The sequence below is a fragment of the Garra rufa genome, chromosome 17, assembly GCF_049309525.1.
Source record: "Garra rufa chromosome 17, GarRuf1.0, whole genome shotgun sequence".
Lineage (NCBI taxonomy): Eukaryota > Metazoa > Chordata > Actinopteri > Cypriniformes > Cyprinidae > Garra > Garra rufa.
This window is the reverse complement of record NC_133377.1, coordinates 25,528,641-25,554,038: the sequence shown is the minus strand read 5'-3', so window position 1 is coordinate 25,554,038 and position 25,398 is coordinate 25,528,641. Positions and strand designations below refer to the sequence as shown.

General features: G+C 36.2%; 1 protein-coding gene across 1 annotated transcript; it reads right to left on the bottom strand.

Moving 5' to 3' along the window:
* Positions 1-737: 737 nt before the first annotated feature.
* kiaa0319l (KIAA0319-like ortholog) lies at positions 738-25,398 on the bottom strand. The gene is made up of 22 exons (XM_073822072.1): positions 25,259-25,398; positions 22,820-22,937; positions 22,035-22,152; positions 15,320-15,648; positions 14,371-14,626; positions 14,121-14,225; positions 13,946-14,043; positions 13,764-13,851; positions 13,552-13,644; positions 12,330-12,462; positions 10,319-10,547; positions 10,111-10,234; positions 9,879-10,011; positions 8,746-8,894; positions 8,440-8,591; positions 8,021-8,159; positions 6,222-6,381; positions 4,662-4,804; positions 4,448-4,570; positions 4,258-4,348; positions 3,201-3,289; positions 738-2,130 (listed from the first exon to the last, which is right to left on the bottom strand). Exons 3-22 carry the CDS (start codon positions 22,129-22,131, stop codon positions 1,934-1,936), a joined length of 2,928 nt encoding a protein of 975 aa, XP_073678173.1. The 5' UTR covers positions 22,132-22,152; positions 22,820-22,937; positions 25,259-25,398; the 3' UTR covers positions 738-1,933.

Below are 25,398 nucleotides of genomic sequence, written 5' to 3'. Positions count from 1 at the left end.
GAGTCCCTCCGTTGTCCTCAGTGTGAAAAGATGCATCTCATAATCATACAGTCATTGTTGGAAAGGGTTCAAATACACAAAAATGCTGAAAAACCAAAGAATTTGTGAAACTGGAAGATTTTTTTCTGAAAAACAGCGAGCAGTTTAACTGTTCAGGATGAACAAGGGACTCATAAACAATAATCACTAAACAGAAAAAAAAGTTGTGGATCATTTAGCTAACAACGCAGTATTAAGAATGAAGCATATGTAAACTTGAATGGGGTCATTTTTATAAATTCAACTATTATTTTCTCTTGTGAACTATATGTAAATGTATTTCATGTGAAATACGTTATTCAGGTCAGTACTAAATAAAACATAACATGCATTTTGAATGATCCCTCTTATTTTGGCAAAATAATTAATGATTTACAGATTCCCCAAGGTGAATGTAAACTTTTGAACTCAACTGTAACTGCACGTTTCTTTTTATACTGCAGATGACAAATGATGTGCTCATCCACTGAGATCACCATAATTAAAAATAAAAATATAGATGGAATCTAATTTAGTCTCAGATGAGTTCAAGCTCCATTTAAAGCTGTAAACGTGTGGTTTGGTGTAAACTTGCTGCTTTTCTAAAACATTGCCCTTTAAGGTAAGATTTACAAAAATTGTGTACAATCACTAGAGGCTTCGGTTAAAGTCTTACAATTCAGAATAGAAACAAAGTAAAACAAACCAAAAGACAGCTGTAAATATATCTTTTTTTATTTACTCCAGTTATTAGAACAAGTCACATGAAACAGGCAATTCTTCACTAAAAACAGCAACAAAAAGCATGGATAAAAAAAAAATCCCTTCATTTTCCCCCATGCATTCAAAATGTGCAAGACTCAGACATGTGGGGGGAAAATCGCACACACGTTGTCTAAATAACATTCAGCTCTTTCATAACAAACCATCAGGGAACATTGGAAATGAACTGTCTCATCTCAAATGGCTGAGCTTAAATTACTTTAAAACTGAGTGATGAAAAAAATGCAGTACTAATGAAAACCAAGTGTAACAAAAACATGATTCATTGACTATTGGCTTGACTAATTCTGGTTTGAGTAAGCCAGCCAGACCCCATCCTGTCATATTCATTCTCAAAACCAGAGGGGGTAAGCGACTGGCCCCAGTGCAACATCTAATGCAATTTCCAGTGTACAATATCTCTCCTTAAACTCCTGACAAACATGGCTATTAATGCTGCAAACGTCACTTTTGCTGGTGTTTAAAGTGGCAAAGGGGCAAAAAAGCACCTTTGACATTCAGCCACGCAAGACTGCAGAGTAGCACACGCACATCTTGATTTTAATACATGCAAACCATAAAAAAAAATTTAAAGAGGGAAGCAAAATCTTGCCTTCTCATGCAGTCATACAACATGGCATTATTGGGTGCCGTAGGACTCAATCTCTGCATTGTTACCACAAGTAAAAATATACAAATTAATAGACATGCCAGGCAGTGTTTGGATGTGACAGGCTGCCTGTCATATCAGGAAGCTTCGTAGAAAGGTGGACAGTGAGGCAGGCTCAGTTTTCCGCGGTGAGATGTGACATTCTGGTGGGGAAAAGTTTCTCAGAGAGCTTCTTTGAAATGCCCAACCCTTTCCAGTAGCCGCTGGCACATATCTCGCTCGTCTTTCTCTGCTGTAAAGCAGGTACATTGTCATTGTCTTTTGAGGTGCATGGCTCTACAGATTTGACCTGTCTTTTTCCACCATTCCTGTTTAAATTCATTTTCATTTTGGCTCAGACTGGGCTGCGATTCAACCCAGGGATGCAGGTGCAGAGGACATTCCTGCTGTCCTGCAAGTCCCTCTTGAATTAAAGTCATGACTCGTGTCGTGGATGAGGGGTGAACAGTGCCTTGGTGTGATACGAGAGGTTTGGTCTATATGCTAAAGCAGCTCCTCTCTTTGTTTTTTAGGTTTGTGAGGACCTTGGCCGTTACGCAGAGAGCCGTTTTGCGGCGGAAGGAGTTTTCCACGCTCTCGATCGGACCAGGGGATTCCTGCCTGGCCATCATCACTTTCCAGATCAGAATCAGAGTGCATGAGTGCAGAAGATGTGGGAGCTGGAACTGGCTTCAAGCGACCTGGAGGAATAAGGTAGGAATAAGGCGATGATTCTTTGGGATGGAGAATGTGTCATATAGTAAAATAATATATAGAAAAATAATCATACAGTTAAAGGGATAGTTCATTGACCTTCGTTCGTTGTGCAGAATTTAAGATAAGAAATTAAGATATTTTTGATGAAATCCGAGAGCTTTCTGACCCTGTGAAGACAGCAACGCAGCTGACATGATCAAGGCTCTATGCAGAGCCAGAAAGGTCTCAGATTACATCAAAAATATCTTAATTTGTGTTCCGCAGACGATGGAAGGTCTTACGGGTTTGGAACGACATGGTGAATAATTAACAACAGAATTTTCATTTTTGTGTGAACTATCCCTTTAAAATAAACAAGAGCTATCAGTTGAACAATTTCATTTAATATGAAATGTTTAATAATAGAACATAAACTATACATGTAAATATAAAAAATTTAACTAACAAAATATATCAATTAATAATAATCCAAATGAACTGAATATATTGACTTCTCAAGCCACTTTTTGTACACAACTGTTCGAAGTCTCTTATGCTCACCAAGGCTGCATTTATTTGATCCAACAATCCAGTAAAACAATAATATTGTGAAATATTAAAACTGTTAGTTTAAATTGCATTTAATATTTCAATATATGTTAAAATGTAATTTATTCCTGTGATGGCAAATCTAAATTGTCAGCAGTCATTACGCCATCTTGGGTGACATGATCGTACAGAAATTATTTTAATATACTAATGCTTGAGTAGAATATCTTATAATTATCAATGTTGGCAGCATTGTGCTGATTATGGTTATGTGCAAACCATGATACATGTTATTTTATTTAAGATTCTTTAGTAAATTCTTAGTCCAAAATAATTGTTTTAATTAAAATATTTTGTAACAATCAAAAAGTCTTTACTGACACTTGATTAATTTATTGCAACCCTGCAGAATAAAATTATTCATTTCCATAAAAAAATTTAATTTCTTGTAATTAAAAAGCAAATAGTATTCAGCAACTGACATTCCTAAAATGATCAGATATATTCAATTGAGTAATTTTATTACCAGGTCTTGGTAACTGTAATTCCAGACTCTCTTGATCGTCCCCCTCCAGCATTTTATAGCGGCTCTTTCGTCTCACTTTGCTTTTTCGTCTGCTCAAGACATCAATTCACACAATTTTAATGAACAATAAACTCATAAAAAAATAAACTAATAAATAAACAGGTTATCAGTTTAAAGGATTCGCTCACTTCCAGAACAAACATTTCCTGATAATTTACCCCCATGTCATTCAAAAATGTTCATGTCTTTCTTTCATCAGTTGAAAAGAAATTAAGGTTTTCGAGAAAAACATAGTGGACTACAATGGGGATCAATTGGTTTAAATTGCAGTTTCAATGCAGCTTCAAAGGGCTCTACATGATCCCAGCCGAGGAATAAGGGTCCTATCTAGTAAACCGATCAGTAATTTTCTAAAAAATAAAAATGTATATACTTTTTAACCACAAATGCTTGTCTTGCACTAGCTCTGCGATGCGCATCCGCAACTTCACGCATTACGTAATTACATTGGAAAGGTCATGCGTGGTTAGGTCTTCGTCTGTGTACTTTGTTTAAAAAGGTAATGTAGGGTGAAAAACTCCATCTCATTTTCACCTCCAACTTCAAAGTCATCCAACATTGTTTTACCTTTTTCGGTAAAAGGTGTTTGACTTTCTTTGCATGTTCGCTTGGTAAACACTGAGTCTGTTACTTCCACCTATGTTACACATGACCTTTCTAATGTGACTACATTATGCATGAAGTCGAGCTAGTGCAAGGTGAGCATTTGTGGTTAAAAAGTACATAAATTTATATTTCTTTCAGAAAATGACAGACCGTTTCGCTAGATAAGACCCTTATTTCTCAGCTGGGATCATGTAGAGCCCTTTGAAGCTGCATTGAAATGCAATATGGACCTTCAACCTGTTGGCTCCAAGTCCACTAAATGGAGAAAAATCCTGGAATGTTTTCCTGAAAAACCTGAATTACTTTTCGACTGAAGAAAGAAATGGGGGTGAGTAAATGATCAGGAATTTTTTATTCTGGTCTGGAAGTGAACTTAGCATTTAACACTTACCTTCGACAACAGCACACAATACCCCATATTACAGTTGCAACAGCAACCACGATCATGAACGATGCTATCGTCACATATAATACACTCCATTCTGAAAAAAACCCCAACAACAACAAACAGACCATCAAACCTCATATGAACTAAATTAAAACAGCTTTTCTCCACAATGTCATGCTTAGTGTATCCTCACCACAATTGCTCTCAGCATCCCAAAAATAAGTACTGAATAAATTCTCCATCCAAAACGGGTGGCACACACAACGTCTGGTGAAGGAATCGCATTCCCCGTGACTGGAGCAGTTCAGCTGGCAGACTAGGGAAAGATCAGGAAGTCGATAAGAGACCAGTGCTGGGCACCGCTTCAATAAAAACATGAGTTAATGAAGCATTAAATGAATACTCACTAACTGTATCCACTCGCCGGGCCCTAAAGATAAGGAATTCATTTTTTTGCTTCCGAAATTTATTGCGTAGTTCCATAGCGACACTATGGCCAGCCAACGGAGGTCGTCCAGGACCTCCAGATACCAGAAACACCAAGCGAGTGCTGTAAAAGTAAGTAACATCATCATATATGTAACATATCCACCTTTTTCTTCCGTGAGAGTGTGCATGGCCATTTGTATTTTTTATGGGTTTGGCTTTCAGTCTCATCCACATTCAGCTATTTTTAGAAAACAGCTGGTTTGGCTGCTTGATATTGCAAATTGGTGTGTCTTACTATATTATTTAAATGTATTATCTTAATTGTGAACACACTGGTATGTAGTGCAAACAGTTTTATCGTTTACTAGTGTTGGGCGATATGCTCAATTTTCATATCGCCCTATCGTCAGCCTGAGAGATCGCCGATACACGATACTATCGTGCTAATTTAATTAATTATCTATGTACTAAATTCCTTATTCGTTTTGTAAAGGTAGACTTTGCTATTGGCATATGATTAAGTTGTGCGTGTACAGAGCGCTGACTGTAATTCTGCCGGAGTTGTTCAAGTAACTTTCGGTTTCATTCTCTGCTATCGTCAGTGAGTGAGTTGTAAATGTGCGTGCCAGAATGTAAATGAATGAATCTTTCTTTACCCGTCATATTGCGATAATGTTACCGCTGTATGTCAGACCGTTGTCGTCAGGTGATGTTGTAGTTCAGTTCATATTGGATGCGGAGAAGTGATGCGCGCGTAATTCACGTGCATATGTTTAGCGCCATATGATCGCATCGTAATTCTAATTAACGCCTATAGACGTTACTGAGATGAATGTTTATGTTTACTATATACAGACTGATTATGATACATCTTAATTCAGCCTGAACCACGTTTTACTACCTCTGTTATCCTAATGACTGCAATGCTAATATAATATAACACTCCTGTTAGTATCAGTTAATCTATCACCGTACTGTATGAGGAAAATCTCCCATTTTCACTGCACGCGGTGTGTTAAGGCGACGTGGCCTCTCTATGCTTGTGTTTATACCACGGCAAGTTTCTGAAGCATCCTAGAACAGATTCTCTGTGCTGCATTGCTAAAGTTAAGTTCTTTGTTGACGGATAATAATAATAATCGTCTAACTATCGTCAAAGGCATCAGCAACAGGCGATATCTCTGACTATCGTCGATACACGATACTATCGTCTATCGGCACAACCCTATCGTTTACTGCACTTTGTTATTCTTCTTCTTATTTCCCTATAGGGGATAATAAACCAGAAGTCTCACCCATAGGCTTACTTCTACGTTAAAGAAAAAGGTGGATATGGAAAAAAAACAGCTTTTGATATCACTGGAGAATTTAAGTGTGCATGATTATTTTTTTTTAAACTAATGTTCCACTTATGTGAAACTATGCATGAGTAAAACAGGAAGTTCTGTATAGTCTTTTCAGTGCTGTGAAGCAACTTAATCAGATCTATGAAGGTGGGCAATAAGATTAGCACTGTCCATGTGTTAAGATGGACTGACCTGTGCTCATTGAAGGCGCTAATCTCTCGCACTGTGATGTCACTGTCCAGGACACCCAGCAGGACGCCAACCTGCCTGATGAGCATATCCTTTTGCCTGCGGGACACCTGAGCCACAGCAACTTCCAGGATCAGCTCCACCAAGTCTCGCTCATAAACATCTGAGAAACAACAAGAGAGTAGCATCAATTAATATACTTTATTTATTATTGATTTTTAGCTTCGGAAAAGCTAGCCACAATACCAAAATTTCAGTAGCTGATAGCAATGCTAGTGAAATACCACAATTCCATACCAGAGTCAAAACAGATACAATATTGGACATATTCTTTTGTTTAATAATTATTACTTTAAAACAGTGGCAAGTATTAAAGGGACAGTTGATGAAAACCAAAATGAAAACTGTCATTAATTGCTCACCGTCATGTTGTTCCAAACCCGTAAGACCTTTGTTCATCTTTGGAACACAGATTAAGATATTGTTGATGACATTCGAGAGCTTTCTGACTTTGCATAGACAGCAACGCAACTGAAATGTTCCCAGACCCAGAAACATAGTTAGGACATTGTGTGACATCAGTGGTTCAACCGTAATGTTATGAAGCTACGAGAATACTTTTTGTGCACAAAGAAAAAAAAAAATGACTTTGTTCAACAATTCTTCTCCTCCAATCATTGAATAAAGTCGTTATTGTTGTTTTCTTTGTGCGCAATTATTAAAAAGTATTCTCGTAGCATCATAAAATTAAGGTTGAACCACTGATGTAACATGGACTATTTTAATGATGTCCTTACTACCTTTCTAGGCCTTGAATGTGTCAGTTGTGTTGCTGTCTATGAAGGATTCATCAAAAATACCTTAATTTGTGTTCCGAAGATGAACGAAGGTCTTGCGGGTTTGGAATGACATAAGGGTTCATAATTTATGACCGAATTAAAATTTTTTTGGGTAAACGATCCCTTAAATCATTAAAGTAAACAGTGGTGGCTTGAAGTTTTCCAAGATTTTTTTCCCCCATATATTTACATTTAAGTTAACATCAAAATTATTTAGATATCTAATGGTTACGTCCGTTTCATGAACAAAATAACTAGAGAGGCAAAGGTCTACAGGTCTACTCAGAAATCAAATGATAAAGATGCCCTTGAAGACAAGACGCCATGTAGCGCCAAGTTGTGAAAAACACAATCTTTGCATTGCCTTACTTCTGATCCCAACGTTAGGAAAGAGTGGACGAACTTTATTTTTAATGAAGTTCCAGACCATGTCTTTGTTCACTTCATTTACTTGTTTTAATTTACAAACAAGGCACAATTCGACACAGGATTTTCAGTCTGTGTCGGCTATATTGGATCCACCAGTAATGTCGCACCACATAAGTGTGAGTAACAGCTTTTATGTGGTTACTAATGCTTTGTCTGTTATTACAGATTGTTTGATATGTACTGAGTATTGAGTACTGTGTTTTTAACCTAAATCACAGCAGCGTTCATCTATTAGTGATGTAGGCTGTTAAACATACACAGCTGTTAGCCAATCATAGCAGTGGGCGTTTACTTCCGAGTCTACAATCTGCCACACCTATTCAAACAGAGCGTTCTGATGAGGGATGTTAAAACAGGACAGAAAATAGCCTATTACTTCTAAATGATGATGTTTTTTGATGTCAATTTTAATAACATTATAAGTGGCGCTCAGAGAACAGAACAAAATAATAAAAAGGCAGTTCATGACCCCTTTTTATGCAACATTAATAAAAATATTATTTTTATGTGATTATATTTTACAAGTACACTGACCTGGTCGAACTTCTACAGTGCCTCTGTCAGTACTGGTCTTTCCCTTACTGTCAGTTACAGTCAGGGTGAAAGTGTACTTCCCTTCCACCAGATTACTAAGAAAAAGCACTGCCTGGTGGTCAGAGTTATTCAGGACATCCTGGAAAAGAAAAAAAGAAAAGAGGTCACATTTCAATAGCGTTCCAATTGCTGTAGTCCTGATGATTGACTCCTCATTCAGGTGGAGCTACCATACCTTTAAGGAACAAAAAAAAAAAAAAAAAAACCTGCACCAAATTAACTGGTCTCACTTGTTCTGTCACTACCACACAGTAGTGAACAAACAATATGATTATTTGAATATTCAACAGAGACATGAATGTCATTTGAATGTATTAAACACGGCCAGTATGAATTTCACTCTACTGAACAGTACTGACCCCTGCAGCCGGGCTGCTCTCTTCACGGGTCCAGAGGTAGCTGATGCTACCCTTATCATCTGATGATCGAGAACCATCCAGAAATGCTGTGCGGCTGGGAAGAGTGATCGGAGAACTGGACAGCACTTTGGCAACTGGTGGCTGATCGTCCTCTAATTTAAAAAAGGAAAATTATTTCTAATATTACAGACTGACAACCACAAAACAGATTGACGGAAGACTTGCCCTCATAAACTGCACAAACAAGTCCTCTAACAAAGTCTACTAACACCCACATAGATCCTGGATTTAATTAAGGACACATACCTTCTCTCACAGTGACAGAGACTGTATCAGAATTCTCCAGGCTCCTTTCATCAGTTACTGTCAATGTGAAAATGTACTCGCCCTCCTGCAGACCGCTCACCAAGGCAACTGCAGTGTCTGCATTATCAATTTTCACCCCTTCTGGACCCCTGTGACACAATAAAACAAAACAAAACCATGAGTCTACATTAAAATTAATTACATTAATTACAAATTAATTACAAAATGGCAGTCAATTAAATAAATAAATAAAACAATTAATTAATAATATATATATATATATATATATATATATATATATATATATATATATTTTTTTTTTTTTTTTTTTTTTTTTTTTTTCATAATATTTGCTAAAAAAACTCCCAAATAAAGATTTAAAAACATCACACTATTGTGGCAGATTAATATTGTAATTCTTGAAAAGTCAGAAGTTGCTGTTTAGACAGTTAAACTGCCACTGTTCTTCAGAAAAATCCTTTAGGTTCCACAAATGATTTGGTTTTTCAGCATTTTTGTGTATTTGAAACCTTTCCAACAATGACTGTATAATTTTGAGATCAATCTTTTCACACTGAGGACAACTGAGGGACTCTTATGCAACAATTACAGAAGGTTCAAACTTATTTTGTTATCTGGAAAACATGCAAGTATCTTCTGTAGCTTCTGAATATCATAAAAAAATATGATATTTAGGCAAAATAAATTTTTTTTTACACATCTTCAATCTGTTCAAAAGTTTTCACCCCTGGCTCCGAATGTATTGTTTTTCCTTCCCTCAGTTCTCCTCTGTGTGAAAAGATGGATCTCAAAATCATACAGTCATTGTAGGAAAGCGTTCAAATACACAAAAATGCTGAAAAACCAAATCATTTTTATTAAGAATCAAGTGTATGTAAACTTTTGAACAGGGTAATTTTTATAAATTCAACTATTATTTTCTTTTGTGGACTATATGTAAATGTCTTTTATGTGAAATATCTTATTCAGGTCAGTACAAAATAAAAAAATAACATGCATTTTGTGTGAACCCACTTATTTTGGTCAAATAATTAACATTTTGCATCTGCAAGGTGTGTGTAAACTTTTGACTTCAACTGTACATGTAGGGTGAGCATGCATTTGTAACTAACTTGGTCTTTGTCCAATGGTACGTAGCAATTTTTTGGTCATCCTTGCTCTTGCTGCCATCCAGCGTGGTACGCTCGACAGGCAGCGTCAACTCCTTGTCTGGACCAGCATCCGCTACAGGTGGCTTGTTATTTTCTAGAAAGATTTCATATAGTGTGCTCAAGCACAAATAGCAGCTTTAAAAACAGATGTACAGTTAATATGAATCAGAGTGCTCTGTATTTAAAAAGATACCTGGCTGGACAATGACAGTGACCTGAGCCGTATCCTGCTGGCCAGAAGAGTCAGTGACGGTTAGCTGAAAGGTGTAGTCACCCTCCTGCAAGGCAGACAGCTGTAGAATGGGCGTCCTCACACCCTATAACAAAGGTGTGTTCACTAATCCACTCGTTGGCAAACAAAATAAACATAAATGGCATTCGGCATTGTGTTTCTCACGTACCTGCATCTCCACTACCTTGCCCTTGCTTTCAGGGCTGAGTGACCATTCGTAGGACAGGTTCTCATGATCATCAGTGCTTTGGTTGCCATACAGTGTGATATAGTTGCGTGGCAATGTAATCACTTGGTTGGGTCCAGCATTAGCTGTAGGCCTGTAGTCCGTGGCCTTGTTGACCAACAACATGGCTTGGGTTGAATTCTTAGCTCCATCCGAGTCAGTCACTGTAAGACTGTTGGAGGAAAAACAGATATAACAGCAGAATAACCTTTCCAAACACACTCAAATGTTATTTACATTTGGGTGTTTTTAGGTGCCCCTATAATGCCTTTTCCAATATTGCATTTCATGCAGTATGTAATGTAGCTGTATGTGAATGCAAACAATGCGCCAAGTTGTAAAGCTTTGAAAAATCATTCTCTCAAAATAATCAAATCTGTACAGCCTGAACAAGTTGTTAGTAATTCGAATCCCACTTGTCATGGGGTAACACATTTGCATAATGTGCGCCAATGTTGTATTTACTTGACCCGCCCTCAAACACGTTATTTTACTGACGACTGCTTCTCTAATCTCTGGGAGTTCAATTATCGCTCAGTACACAGTTTATTTGAATGGCTGGCTCCACTGAATCACAACCTGCAGGTATGATAAATAATAGATGTTTATATTTTCTATTGAGTGTTTAAAATACAAACAAGTGGCTATAGGCATATCGTTTCTGACATGCGCTGTACAGGCTAGACCAATCAAAACAGACTGGGCCATCTGACCAATCAGAGCAGGGTAGGGTCACGGAAAGGGGGGTTTTAAAGAGACTGAATTTTTGAACTGCTTCGAACGAATTGTTTAAAGGAACACTCCACTTTTTTGGAAATAGGCTCATTCACCAACTCCCCTCGAGTTAATAAGTTGATTTTTACCATTTTGAAATCCATTCAGCCGTTCTCCTGTTCTGGCGATATCACTTTTAGCATAGATCATTGAATCCTATTAAACCAATAGCATTGTGTTTAAAAATGACCAACGTGTTTCGATATTTGTCCCATTTAAAACTTGACTCTTCTGTAGTTATATCGTGTACTAAAACCGGTGGAAATGCAATTGCTGCCGTAATATGGCTGAAGCAGGTGGAGTAATATCACGCAGCACATGTGCAAATGCTAACCTAGCTGGGAACTAATTTCAGGCACTGAGTTATATTACTGAGCCTGCTGCATCCATTTTACGGCAGCAAACTTCCTTGACTATTACGCCGGAATGGGAGTGTAGTTCCTAATCTTATCAGCCTAGAAAATCACAGCTTTACATTTTCCGCCTGTATTAGTACACGATATAACTACAGAAGAGTCAAGTTTTAAATAGGACAAATATCGAAACTCAGTCTTTTTTGAACACGATGCTACTGGTCTAATAGGATTCAATGATCTATGCTAAGCTATGCTAAAAGTGATATCGGCAGAACAGGAGAACGTCAAAACTCAACTTATTAACTCGGGGGGAGTTGGAGAATGAGCCTATTTCCAAAAAAAGTGGAGTGCTCCTTTAAGATAAGACCCTTTTTCCTTGGCTGGGATCGTTTACAGACGCATTTGAGATCGTTTGAAACTCCATTTAAACTACATTTTGGAAGTTCAAACTTAGGGCACCATAGAAGTCCACTATGTGGAGAGAAGTCCTGAAATGTTTTCCTCAAAAAACATAAGTTCTTTACGAATGAAAAAAGAAAGACATGAACATCTTGGATGACAAGGGGGTAAGTACATTATCTGTACATTTTTGTTCTCCTTTGAATACATATTTTGAGAAAACAAAAGCATTTTTTAACCTTGCATGCATGTAAACCTATTGTAGGAGACTCCCAAAACAATAAAAGGCATTACAAAAAATTGTATAAAAGGGCACTTTAAATATTTGGTGAGGGACAGACTGGTTTGCCGGGTTTAACAGTAGTTCTCTGATTACTGGCTAAGGTCTAGACTTCAACAAAATGGATAAGATAGATAAGACATACCTGAAGGTGTAGTTACCAGGAACCAGGTTAGTGAGAGTGAGAATAGCAGTATCACCCGAAGCCTTTTCCTCTCTGAGCGGCCCTTTCACCTCCTCCCAATGCCATGACACCACTTTATCATCATCAGTGCTCTCTTAAAAACACAAGACATTTATGATTACAGATATTTCATTAGTTACACCTTGCCAACACAGAGAAAATGTTGCCTTTTTTTTATATTATAAATATATATATATATATATATATAAATAAATATAAAGAATTGCTGACAGCTAGCGGATTAAATGGGCAACATAACCGCAGTCCAAATTCAAAATCTCTTTCAAGTGTAGAAATAAGGAAAGTAGTATTGTAATTTCCCTACTGTAGTGTAAAGGAAAAATAATATACCTATGAAATATTCATTTTCATTTATTTTACAGTGCACTTGTTGTACATAAATGGCTATTACTGTCATAGGAATAACAATAATATAAAATTGTTTTTATTGTTATTATATTCTAATTTGTTTGGCTTCCTAAAACACCAGTGTGAATGTAATTTAGACTGAGACAGTATACTACAAATAAAGAGAGGCTTAAGTCCCCTTTAAAGTTCAGGTTCTAATTCATTTACTTTTTGGCTTAAGTTTTCTTAGTGAAGAACACAGATTAGACCTCTTAATTTTGAACTCTGAAAGTGCATTAGATAGAATAAATATTGCATCGTTGACGTCATAGCGACATATCGAATCATGAGATTTTGATTGTTACATCCCTAATAATATTTTTTTTTTAATTAATGGTGAAGCTCTATTTCAGAACTGTCAATATGATTTCTACAGCAACATGCATAACTTACACTACCATTTAAAAGTTTGTCTGAATTAAATAATCAAAGAATACCTTTATTCAGCAAGGATGCATTAAATTGATCAAAAGTGACAGTACAATAAATGCTGTTCTTCTGAACGTTGTATTTATAAAAAAAATACTGAAAAAAAATCATCATGTGACACTGAAGAGTAAAATGATGGCTGGTGAAAATTTAGCTTTGCCGTCACATGAATAAATTACAATTAAAAATATATTATAATAGAAAGCAGTTATTTTAAATTGTAATAATATTACAGTTTTGACTACAGCATTTTTGATCAAATAAATGCAGCATAAAAGACCTTTTTCAAAAACACTATAATAAGGATAAATTTTTGTTTTATTGTTTTAATAAATGTGATACGCACGACTGCCGTCAATCACAGTGGAGCTTGTAGGCAAAGAGATTTCCTGGTACTTTGGAGAAACAACAGCAACAGGTGGCTTATTCACTCGTGGCTCTATAGAAAAGAAGGAAACGCAAGACTTATTATACATATTTTATGTGACATTTATACAGGCTGCCCAAACAGTACACTGAATCCAGTACAATTAGCAGGTACATCAATACTAAAGTTACCTGGTTTGACGGTAACGTTGACGTATCCCTCTCCATGAGCACCGTCACCATCCACCACAACTTCAAACTCATAGAGGCCTACTGTCAGCTAAAGGAAAACAGTTTGAAACACTAGGAAAGTTTAAAATATAAAAAGCCTTTTTTAGCCAATAAAAGAGTAAGAGATGCATTTGTTTATGTACCTTACTAAGCTTAAGTGTCTTGCTGTGTTTACCCTCCATTTCTCCGCTGTAGTCCTTTGGATGCGTCCTCAATTGCCAATCGAAGACATAGTTAGCCCCTAAAGGAATTATTAGAGAAGTTAATACAAAAGCCAAAGAGGAAGAACTGAGTGCAATGGCTTACTTAGAGCAGTACCTGAAGGGGGTGCTGGCACTACGAAAGCATTGAGCTCCACCTCACTGCGCGGTAAAGTGACCTCCACATTTTTGCCAGCAGAGACGACTAGTTCTCGCACTGTTACTTAAAACAAATTACAATACACAAGGTACTAATCACACATCAGACATTGGGTTGGTTTCGTTTTCATTTACTTTGCAAAACTCACAAGACTGGTTGTAAATGTGTACAGTGTGATAACACAATTATAGAGAGCAGTATGTTGTACCAGCTGGTGTTGGTGTTGGAGTCATGGAACGGGTGTCAGACGTGGACTGTGGTGACTGATTACTGTTGTTTGATGCTGAATGATCCACAGTGTCTGCATCTAGTGTTGAATTATGATCAGATGCTGAGAGAGCTATCTGTTCTCCACTGCCACTGGTGGACTGGATGGTGGTCTCACTGGCTGTATGTGCAGGAGCTACACCATTGGATGTGGTCAGGGGTGCTGTGGGTTTCACTGACAAGACCGGTTCTATTTCCTGTGAAGGTGAAAATATCAGTTAGCTCAGCAGTGATATGCTGCAAAATTATGACTTTTGACTGGTTTTGTGATCTAAAAAAAACCCCATGTTTTTAAAAATCCCCTTTTTAAATGCCACGATACATATTCTGTATTATAGTGTTGTGGTGTAATATGTACAGAATAAAAATGCATATTAATAATGTGCTACTGCTAATAAATGGTTTCTTTAATTATTATAAATTACAGAATTTATATTATTAAATAAATATAAATAAACATTTAATTAAAAAATAAAATCTTAAATGATAATTTTTTTTTCTCAAATAAATGTAGGTAATGGCATAGGTAATCTAAATGTAAAAATATGAGAAATGAGCATATAGTAATATATTATACAAAATAATAAACTATTATTTTAAATGTCTCAAGTCATCACAACTTTATAATGTACAGAATAAAAATGCATATTAATAATGTGCTACTGTTATTAAATGTTTCTTTTATTATAATAAATTACAGAATTTATATAAATATTATTAAATAAATATAAATAAACTTTCAATTAAAATATAAAATATTAAATGATTTTTTAAATAACTCTAAATAAGGAGTAGACAATGGCAAATATTAGCACATTTATTATTTGTATGCACTTTCATTGAATGAGACCCTCTGATGTAGCCCTTTAAGAGCATATAATACAGCTTACATGTTCCGTTTCCCTGATTACTCTGATATCCTCAGCATTTCGAGGTGTCCTGCGCATGCTCCTGTTCAGCTGCTGCAGAAGCCCCAGAGATTTTCTATGTGGCTGAGGAAGATATGTAATGGAGCAGCCGTCGTTTCGAGCACAGGCCAGTAATACACATCTTCCACCCAGACTCCACACAGCACCACACGAGGGCTTCAAACAGCAGGATTCCCAGCACCGAGGCCCTCCCCTGTCCACTGCCAGCGGCTGCCAGCCCAGACCAATGACGCTGCTCCAGTGGATACCCAGTACACCACCCGTTACTGTGCATATGCTGGAAGAAACCCCTGAGAGAGGGACATATAAGACAAAAACAAAGGTTAACAAAGCTGAGAAAGAGAAAGGATTACTAAATATGACAAAGCTATGGCAATAAAGTATCATGGTTTTGGATTGTATGCACAGAGATATCAGGGGGGATCAATAAGCTAGTAATTATGTTTATTTTACAGCAAATAACTGATAAATGGCTGATATACTACACTCTTTTCTCCAAATAAATGAATAAATCAATAAATCCCTTGATTTAAATACAGCAGGTGATTTGTTACCACAGCAATATAATGTACAGTGTGTGTGTGTGTATATATATATATATAAGGGGTGTGTGCAAAGCAGCCGGTATTTGTATCTGTATTTGTATTTGTTGAGGGGGGAAAAGTATTTGTATTCGAGTAAAATTCAAAATAGGTGTAAAATCCTGTTTTTTTGTGCATTACACTTATAATTTACGTTATAGTGTAAGTATTCTTTAATTATATCCATTATAATAATTATGTATATGCAATAATGGTTGATGTTTTTGAACATGTAACAAGGAACGGCATTGAAAAGAAAATAACATAACAGCCATTACCTCATCCATGGTTAAACCAACAACTAATAAAATACCATTGTGAACATTATGAACCCCACCACCACCCATCCTTGTTGGAGGGCGCTGAACAGACAGAATAAAAACAAATAATACTTAAAAGAACTGTTCTTCTTCTGAATGAACTTCTTTCCCGTGGCATCTGCCGTTGCTAAGCAACCATGACCTGATATCTCAATGAAGACTCGGAACCTTCAGCAAAGCATAAATGGATTTCCAGCATTTCAAAAAAATCGCTTGCAGTAGCTCTGCTATTAAATTTATTTTAAAATGGTTATTCCTGTACAGATATGATAAGCTGTTCCTCCAACTTGGCTGTTTTTCGATGTTATTAAGGGAAAGGGTGAAGCTGATTGGTTGGTTCTGGTCACATGACCTGCGCTGCGCTTGTGGCATTCTGAAAAGTTGAGATGTATTCATCAGGGGCCAGTTGCATAAAAGGTTTAGACAGACTTAAAAGTTAGTCATTCATTTTTTTTCTTTAAGACTGGTCAAATTTTTGAAAATTTGGTTACATAAACAACTTAGATTAGTCTAAGTTGGATCCAAAATATAAGACTGATTACCCCTTAGTTATCTGCTAGCTGGTCAAACGAGTTCTTAAGACACTGTCTTAACATAGAGACTAAGTTTATGCAACTGGCCCCTGGATGCGGCACGGACGCGCCTGGAAAAAAACGAGCGCGTAGCACCATGTCCGCGTCGCTTCCATTATGAGCGCGCATACCGCGCGTCTACATGTGAAACAACGAACTTGAGCGCGCATGTGAACGGCCCCCAATGGAATAATCTCCCAATCAAACTCTGCTTCCCAAAAGCTATAAACTGCCTCCAGAACCCAGTTAAGGTACAAAAATCTATTCAACAAAAATAGTGATGCAGTGAAGTCTTTTTTCACCCAGCCGAGTCTTCTCTGTTGCTGTGTGTAGCAGCCTGTGTCAGTCACCTCTTTTAACCCCACCCCCCGACTCCTGAATGTCACTCACTCACGCGGGCATGCACTGACTGCGGTCTCATGAGGAAACGCAGCTTTTTGATATAAAGTTTTTCTTGTTCCCGAATACAAATATTTTTTAAAGTATTTGTTCGAAATAAGTATTCGTAAAAAACACGCTATTTGTGCCTTTCTGAATACCGTATTCGGGTTCAGCTCCACCCCTTAAAGGATTAGTTCACTTTCATAACAACAGTGTACAGATAATGTTCTCACCCCCTTGTCATCCAAGATGTTCATGTCTTTCTTTCCTCAGTCGTAAAAAAATTATGTTTTTTTGAGGAAAACATTTTAGGATTTCTCTCTTTATGGTGCCCCGAAGTTTGAACTTCCGAAATGCAGTTGAAAAGCACTTTAAATGCAGCTTCTAAAGGCTCTAAACTATCCCAGTCGAGGAGGAAGGGTCTTATCTAGCGAAACGATCGGTTATTTTCTAAACAAATTGACAATTTATATACTTTTTAATAGAGGTCGACCGATGTATCGGTTTTGCCGATTAATCGGCACCGATAGTTGATTGGCCGACCTATCGGTTATCGGCAAAAATCCTTGCAGATAGTTTTTCCGGGTTGCGTTCTTTGCTGAAGAGGCTCACGCTCCGCTCCGCTGTCATAGAGTATGACATGAGAGGTTAAGCCCCAGACCAATGTTTAATGTCAGAATTGTTACCATATATTTGTATTGATTTATATCCAGCTTGTGATATTCTTAGCCAGCAAAGTTGCAGATTTAAAGACGTGACTTGAGAAAGCAAACTGTGTTCATTCAGCTGACAGAATCCTGCCGAGTCACAGTGCACCATAGTTTTACAGATTACAGATCCGTCCCAAATCATTGTTAATGTTCATAAAGACTTGACCCTGGGCTGGAAGATTGAGTATTGTGCATTTAAGCAAAATATTTTTTTATTTCTGTAGCTCTAATAATGTCTGTATGCTTCATATAGAGCTATAATTTATGTTTTAGCCTTTTCGTCAGGCAGCGGTAGTTACGCATTTTATTTTACAATGCCATTTTCCTGTTCTTATTTTATTTTAATAACTGATCAACAAAAATATCTATTAAAAATTAAGATAAAAATTATACAAAACGAAATTCGTTTAAGAAGGGATTTTCCACAAATAAAAACGTACGAAGTGGTCAAAAATTGTGTCTGACCCTCTCAAATTCTCCCGGCGTATTGCCGTCTAATTCATACCACGTCCTTTATGACATTTACAAATTACACAAACTTCTTTCGTAATTAACATATTAAACTGAAACAAAACAAATAATATTTAAACATAAATGTATAACAGAAAAGAAATTGTTTCTGAAATGGCTGCAATTAACGATATAGATCGCACTTTCTCTTTCCATTTGATCTGTTCTTTAATCTAACCTTTGCCGCTTTTTTGATCATTCTTGAAGTAAACATTTGCCCGTTTGGTGATTAAATAAACTGTTTTAGATTTCTGCTTGAACTACACAACGTGTCCTGTGTGTGTTTGATACCTGCAAGTTATCCGTTAACGCAGCGCTGCACTTTTGTCCGGTTTCATTAAGGGTGGGTAAAAAAAAAAAAAGGATTCTCCGATGCATCTCAATCCTCTCTTCAATGAGCTTGTGTTTTCCCGCATATGGCAAGTGCGCGCGCTAGAGACGCGGCGGGCTTCGTTGCACAGGATTTGCACTGTGAGCTACATGTGCATTGTTTGACTGTGAACTTTCAACCGCAGTTTTTTACTTTACATGTGCCTTCATTTCTGCCGTTTGTAATGCAGTACTATTAGATGCAAAAAACTCTCGCACTGACAGACTTTCACTTTGTGCTTTGGGTTTGTTCGTCCTAAAAAGCTAGATTGCGGTTGCGATTAAATGCACTTGCATTTTCGAATACTTTTATACGAAACTGATGTACAGTACACACAGTCAGTTATGTTTTTAGAGCAGGACAAAACATTTGATATATCGAAATAGATCTGTGCATTCGTTTTAATGCAGCCTGTTAAAGAAGCTACTGTCTACGATCTCATCAGTAATAATCAAATGAAAAAAAGAACACTTATTTTAAATAAGTAACTGTTTAAAAAAGTAGCCTGCTTATATAATGGAAAAATCAATTAGATATAAAATGTAAATGAAAATGTAGCCATGTGCAGTAATATTGAAAACTGAGAATGTGACGCATGGTTATATTTAGTTGATATTGAAAATTGTAATTAAATTGAATCTTAATTTTAAGATGGCAGTAGGCCTACTGACATACAGAGATTCCAAATATAAACAAAAGGCATAAAACCTGCAATTTTACATATTGTTAAAATGTAATGATTCACACCCCTTTAAAATGAGCCCATTAACATCAACTAAGATTGATGAAAGCTGTAGAATAGAAGTGTTGTTCCTTGTTAGAGTCTGTTAATTTCAACATTTACTGTAATAATTGTAAAATTTTTAAGTTTATTTTGTTAACATTAATGAACTATGAAATAACTTTGATGATCAATATATAATTAATATTTTTATTTATTTACAAAGTATGGTTTAGTATTTTTTTTTTTTAATAGTAGAGCACTATTTTAGTTGCCGTCCAGTATCCATTTTCAAAAACTATCGGTTAATTAATCGGTATCGGCCAGTGTGGTCCAACCTAGCTATCGGTATCGGTAAAAACCAATATCGGTCGACCTCTACTTTTTAACCTCAAATGCTCGTCTTGTCTCATCTCTGCGCAGCGCATGCGAAATCTGTTTGACTCAGGTAAATACAGTTAGGGTATGTCTAAAAGTAAAAACTCCCATCTCGTTTTCTTCCCTAACTTCAAAATCACCTTAGATCGCTGCAAAAGTACCAACATACTGTTTACAAAGTGAACATACAAAGAAACTCAAACTTTACAAAAAAAAAAAAAAAAAAAAAGGTAAAAACAGCATTATAAGACGATTTTGACATTGAAGACATAAACGAGATGGGAGTTTTTAGACATACCCGGATTCTGCTGACTACACATTCACTGCACAGAGACGAGACAAGACGAGCATTTGAGGTTAAAAAGTATATAAATTGTCAATTTGTTTAGAAAATAACCGATCGTTTCACTAGATAAGACCCTTCCTCCTCGACTGGGATAGTTTAGAGCCTTTTGAAGCTGCATTTATAGTGCTTTTCAACTGCATTTCGGAAGTTCAAACTTCGGGGCACCATCCATATCCATTATAAAGAGAGAAATCCTGAAATGTTTTCCTCAAAAAAACTATTTCTTTACAACTGAGGAAAGAAAGTCATGAACATCTTGGATGACAAGGGGGTGAGTACATTATCTGTACATTGTTGTTATGAAAGTGATATAAATCCTTTAATACTTATTAATATTATTAAGTTCAATAAAATAAAATGAAATAAATATTAAACATAACATTAAATAAATATTTGTTTTATTAAAACTGTACATTAGATGAGGGTACATATATTCTAAATTCTAAAATAGGGCAAATGAGCAATTAAATATCCAGTATTAGATGACATATATGCAATATTGACAGATATTAAAAATTTGCAAAAAAAAAAAAAAAACACTGTATTGAGTGTATATTGTCTGATAGTGGATAAACGTCTGATATTTGAAGTCTACACTATTTTGTCTAAATAAACATTGAATAAATAAAATAAATCCCAGGTTTTAAATGTCACAAGTGACTTTAGTCACCATTATAATGTATAATATAAATGTACAATATTTAAAAAATGCATTTTCATTATAAAAAATTAAATATTAAACTAAATTAATTCTAAATTAATAACCATTAATCTAAATTAATAATCATTAAAATAACAATTTATAATAAATTAAAATAAATAACATTGAATTATTTTTTGTTTTAAAAAATTTAAGGCATTAAATTATGTCAAAGGCAATTTATAGAAGCCCTATTATCTCTTAATTTTTACTTTTTTTCTTACATATATTAGGTATAAAGTCAGAATTGCAGGATATAAACTTGCAATTGTGAAAAATAAAGACAAAATTACAACATAAAAACGTGCAATTCTGACTTTTTTCTAAGAATTGTGAGATATAAACTCCCAATTGCAAGTTATAAAGTCCAGAAGGAAAAAAGACTGATATTTACTAAAAGCTCTAATGTGGATGTGGCTATTAAGTAGACAGATTTCCCACATAAACTCAACTGTGAAGCTCAGAACAATAGGCTATTGACAATTCATGCATGTAGAGCCACATCTATCCCTGATACTATGGGAAATAATGCCACAGCAAGACAAGGCTGTTTATCATACAGGTCACTAACACATTGCACTTGTCTACTATTGACAAGTTTCAGGAAGTCAGGAGTCCAGTTAGACATCCACCCCCTTTTCCAATCCCTTCATAGACACTGTTTTGTGTGTAAAGACTGTAACCATGACAACAGAGAGTTGCTTATTATGGGCTAGAAGTGAAACTCGAACTGCAAGACACAGCCCCACCCGTGCAGATTCTCTTCGGGGTGGGGGACTATAGGCCTGTTGTGCGATTTCCCCCTTTTGTGAAAAGAAACACAAAGTGTCCATTATGCTTCCCTCCAAATCAGTGCCATCACTCAAGACCGCAACAAGTCACAAAAGTATACTCATACATGCTAACAATGGTCCCAACAGTTGACTATTTGTCCAACATCAAACTAGTTGATTAATTATGCTGACTAGTGTTTTTCAGTTTTGATATTTTTTAGCTGTGCTGTTTTAATGTCATTCTATAGCTGTTCAAACACATTTGTCTGCTTTCACCATTTTTCTGCCACTGAAATTCTATGGGACCTGCTTACCAGAGACTGAGCAGAGAAAACACAGACAGCCCAGGTACACTGAGGTAAACCAGACGGGCCATTTCCAACCGTGCATCCTTGGCTCCACATTGGGCATCTTCCAACTAAGTGTGAGGACCTTAAAAAGAAAAAAACATCAAAATCATACAGCCAATTTACCTGACCTATATTAAAAAAAAACCTTGACTACAACACCCATGTCATTAATTACTGACCCTCGTGTCTTTCCAAACCCATAAGACCTTCGTTCATCTTCAAAACACAAATTAAGATATTTTTGATGAAGTCCGAGAGCTTTCTGACCCTGCATAGACAGCAATGCAACATTTTATTCCCAACCTTACTTGAACCAGAATATACAGATGAATTAAGAGAGATGGACGTTCTACATCTACTCTCGTGGATGTGCGTCAAAGACTGACACAGAACAGAAGAAATTGTTGAATAAAATCATTATTTTTGTTTTCTTTGTACACCAAAAGCATTCTCATAGCTTTATAAAATTACAGTTGGACCATTGATGTCACATGGACTATTTTATAGATGTTCTTACTACATTTCTGGGTCTTGAACATGTCAGTTGCGTTGCTGTCTATGCATGGTCAGAAAGCTTTTGGATTTCATCAAAAATGTCTTAATTTGTGTTCCAAAGATGAACAAAGGTCTTACGGGTTTGAAACGACATGAGGGCGAGTAATTAATGACAGAATTTTCATTTTTGGGTGAATTATCCCTTTAAGTCAACTTAAAGTTGCCTGTAAAGTTGCTTAGAATGTGTGTCATACCTTTCCTTAAAAACAGTCCAGTGACACAGGGAGGCGAACAATGTGAGATGTGAGCAGACAGATGAAAGGTCATCCACACAAACACCTCCTGAAGCCACAGCTGCATGGCACCACAGCTCTGTGTAAATAAAGGGATTTCCATCACAAACAATTCAAACAACTTGAAGTCTGTAAATATTATCTCGGTTACATCAACACCCACAAAACGTCCTAATGTAATTCAAACTTTACCATTTTTATTTTGATTTACTGACAAGCCATCCAGAGTCTGCAAAATGTTCATTATTTTACAAAAATAAGTGCAAAAATAATGCATGTTATTGTTTATTTAGTACTGATCTGAATAAGATATTTCACATAAAAGATAATAAATATAGTCCACAAGAGAAAACAATAGTTGAATTTATAAACATGACCCTGTTCAAAAGTTTACATACACTTGGTTCTTAAGACTGTGTTACCTGAATGATCCACAGCTGTGTTTTTGTTGTTTAGTGATAGTTGTTCATGAGTCCCTTGTTTGTCCTGAACAGTTAAACTGTCCTCTGTTCTTCAGAAAAATCATTCAGGTCCCACAAATTCGTTGTTTGTTATTTGTTTTAGCATTTCAGTGTATTTGAACCCTTTCCAACAATGACTGTATGATTTTGAGATCCATCTTTTCACAGTGAGGACAACTGAGGGACTCATATGAAACTATTACAGAAGGTTCAAACGCTCACTGATGCTTCAGAAAGAAACCTGATGCATTAAGAGCTGGGGGGTGGAAACTTTTTGAATTTGAAGATCAAGGTAAATTTAACTTCTGTAGCTTCTGAAGGGCAGTACCAAACGGAAAAAAAAAAGATATTTAGGCAAAATAAGTAAGTACACATAAGTAAACATCTTTCAAAAGTTTCTAGTTGTGTGAAAAGATGGATCTCAAAACAACTCATACAGTCACGGTTGGAAAGAGTTAAAATAAACAAAAAATATTTAAAAACCAAAGAACTTGTGGGACGTAAAGGATTTTTTTGATGAACAGCAGGCAATTTACCTGTTCAGGACAAATAAGAGACTCGTGAACAACTATTACTAACAACAACAAAAATTTACAGATGCGGATCATTCAGGTATTATTTTCTCTTGTGGACTATATGTAAACACCTTTTTTTGTGAAATAACTTACTCAGGTCAGTACTAAAATAAAAAAAATAACATGCATTTTGTATGTTCTGCAAGCTGTATATAAACTTTTGACAAACTGTACAAGGAAAATATTTTAAAGTAAGACAATGAAAATGTCACAGCTTATGAGAAAGTGAATCAGCATTTGACTACTTTTGGAAAAAAAAAGTGTCACACGAATGAGAAATAACATTCCCAAACAAACAATGGCTGGTATTATCAGAATGCAAATGAATGAATAGTTAAAGAGATTATGATTCAAAATGAAGATTCTGTCATTTATTCACAGTCTTCATGACTTTCAATCTCATGTGAAATACAAAAGGAGATGGCTGACAGAATGACAGCGGTCATTTTTCATTGTCATGGCATTATTTCACATACAATGAAAGCGAAAGGTGACTTCAAAAAAGCTGTCACGCTGCTTTTTTGGTTTTCATAGACGAAAAAAAAAAAACTACTCTTTTAACACATTAGAAATTGTTCTACATGAATCTCTGCCGTTTATTCCTAATACCAAGAGGGTTACCAGAACACACTGCTTTTGATATTATGATGGACAGACAAGTCTGTCCGCCAAATAATACTTAAACGCGTCAGGACAAGACATTTAAGGATGACGCGTCGCATTTAAGACAGAAACGGGTATGTGAACAAGACAAGGAAGCGAGCAGGTGTAAAGATCCGGGCAGGCAAACTGTCATCACAGGCCTTTATTGCGCCAACATAAATACAGTGCAATGCACTAGGTAAACGGATTCATTAGTGGTAAACCCTTGGGGGTTTATTTTGCGTACAAACGCATGCTGAGTTAGCAATGTCATTTAACTAAGCAACCCTGAAATAATTAAAAATGCCGATGAACAGTTAATTATTTAAAGGATGACATTAATCACACCGCCGTTTAAATTTTGATTAAAATTAGCATGTCAGTTCAGTATCTAAATGCGATTTAAAATATAACGTTACTGTTGTTTCACCTGCAAGTTCGAAACGTTCATTGCGCACAACTGCATTCTGCATTTGTAACCCCCCAAAATGTCACATCTCGTTGACATTGTTGATTTTGCTGATGTTCATGCATAAATACTTGAAGCTCATGCGTTTAAGGCCGTTTTGGCGATTACCAGTGGAGAACCCAATGACAGGTTGCTAACAGCTGTTTAGTGTTGGTTACCACTGGATATGAAATAACTCACGAATGAGCGAACCTCATTGCACGACTATGTATTTATCGATACGTTGACAACAGTGTAAAATAATGTCACTCACCTGCTCAATGTCAGTCAGATTTCTGTAGCGCAAAATGACATTAGACCCGTCCAGCAACAGCACCTGTTTTCATCTCGATCTGGGTCATTAATCTCTCGCAATCACACCTTCACACGGAAACAGACCAGCGCTCACAGCGG

What these genes read in the sequence shown, in the direction of transcription:
- kiaa0319l (XM_073822072.1), bottom strand. Translation starts at nt 22,131, where the DNA reads ATGCCCAATGTGGAGCCAAGGATGCACGGTTGGAAATGGCCCGTCTGG. An exon ending in CACTGTGATTGACGGCAGTC is followed by an intron (nt 12,463 to 13,551) that starts GTGCGTATCACA and finishes TGTGTTTTTAAG; the next exon opens with AGAGCACTGATGATGATAAA. An exon ending in CTCTGTCACTGTGAGAGAAG is followed by an intron (nt 8,592 to 8,745) that starts GTATGTGTCCTT and finishes TTTTTAAATTAG; the next exon opens with AGGACGATCAGCCACCAGTT.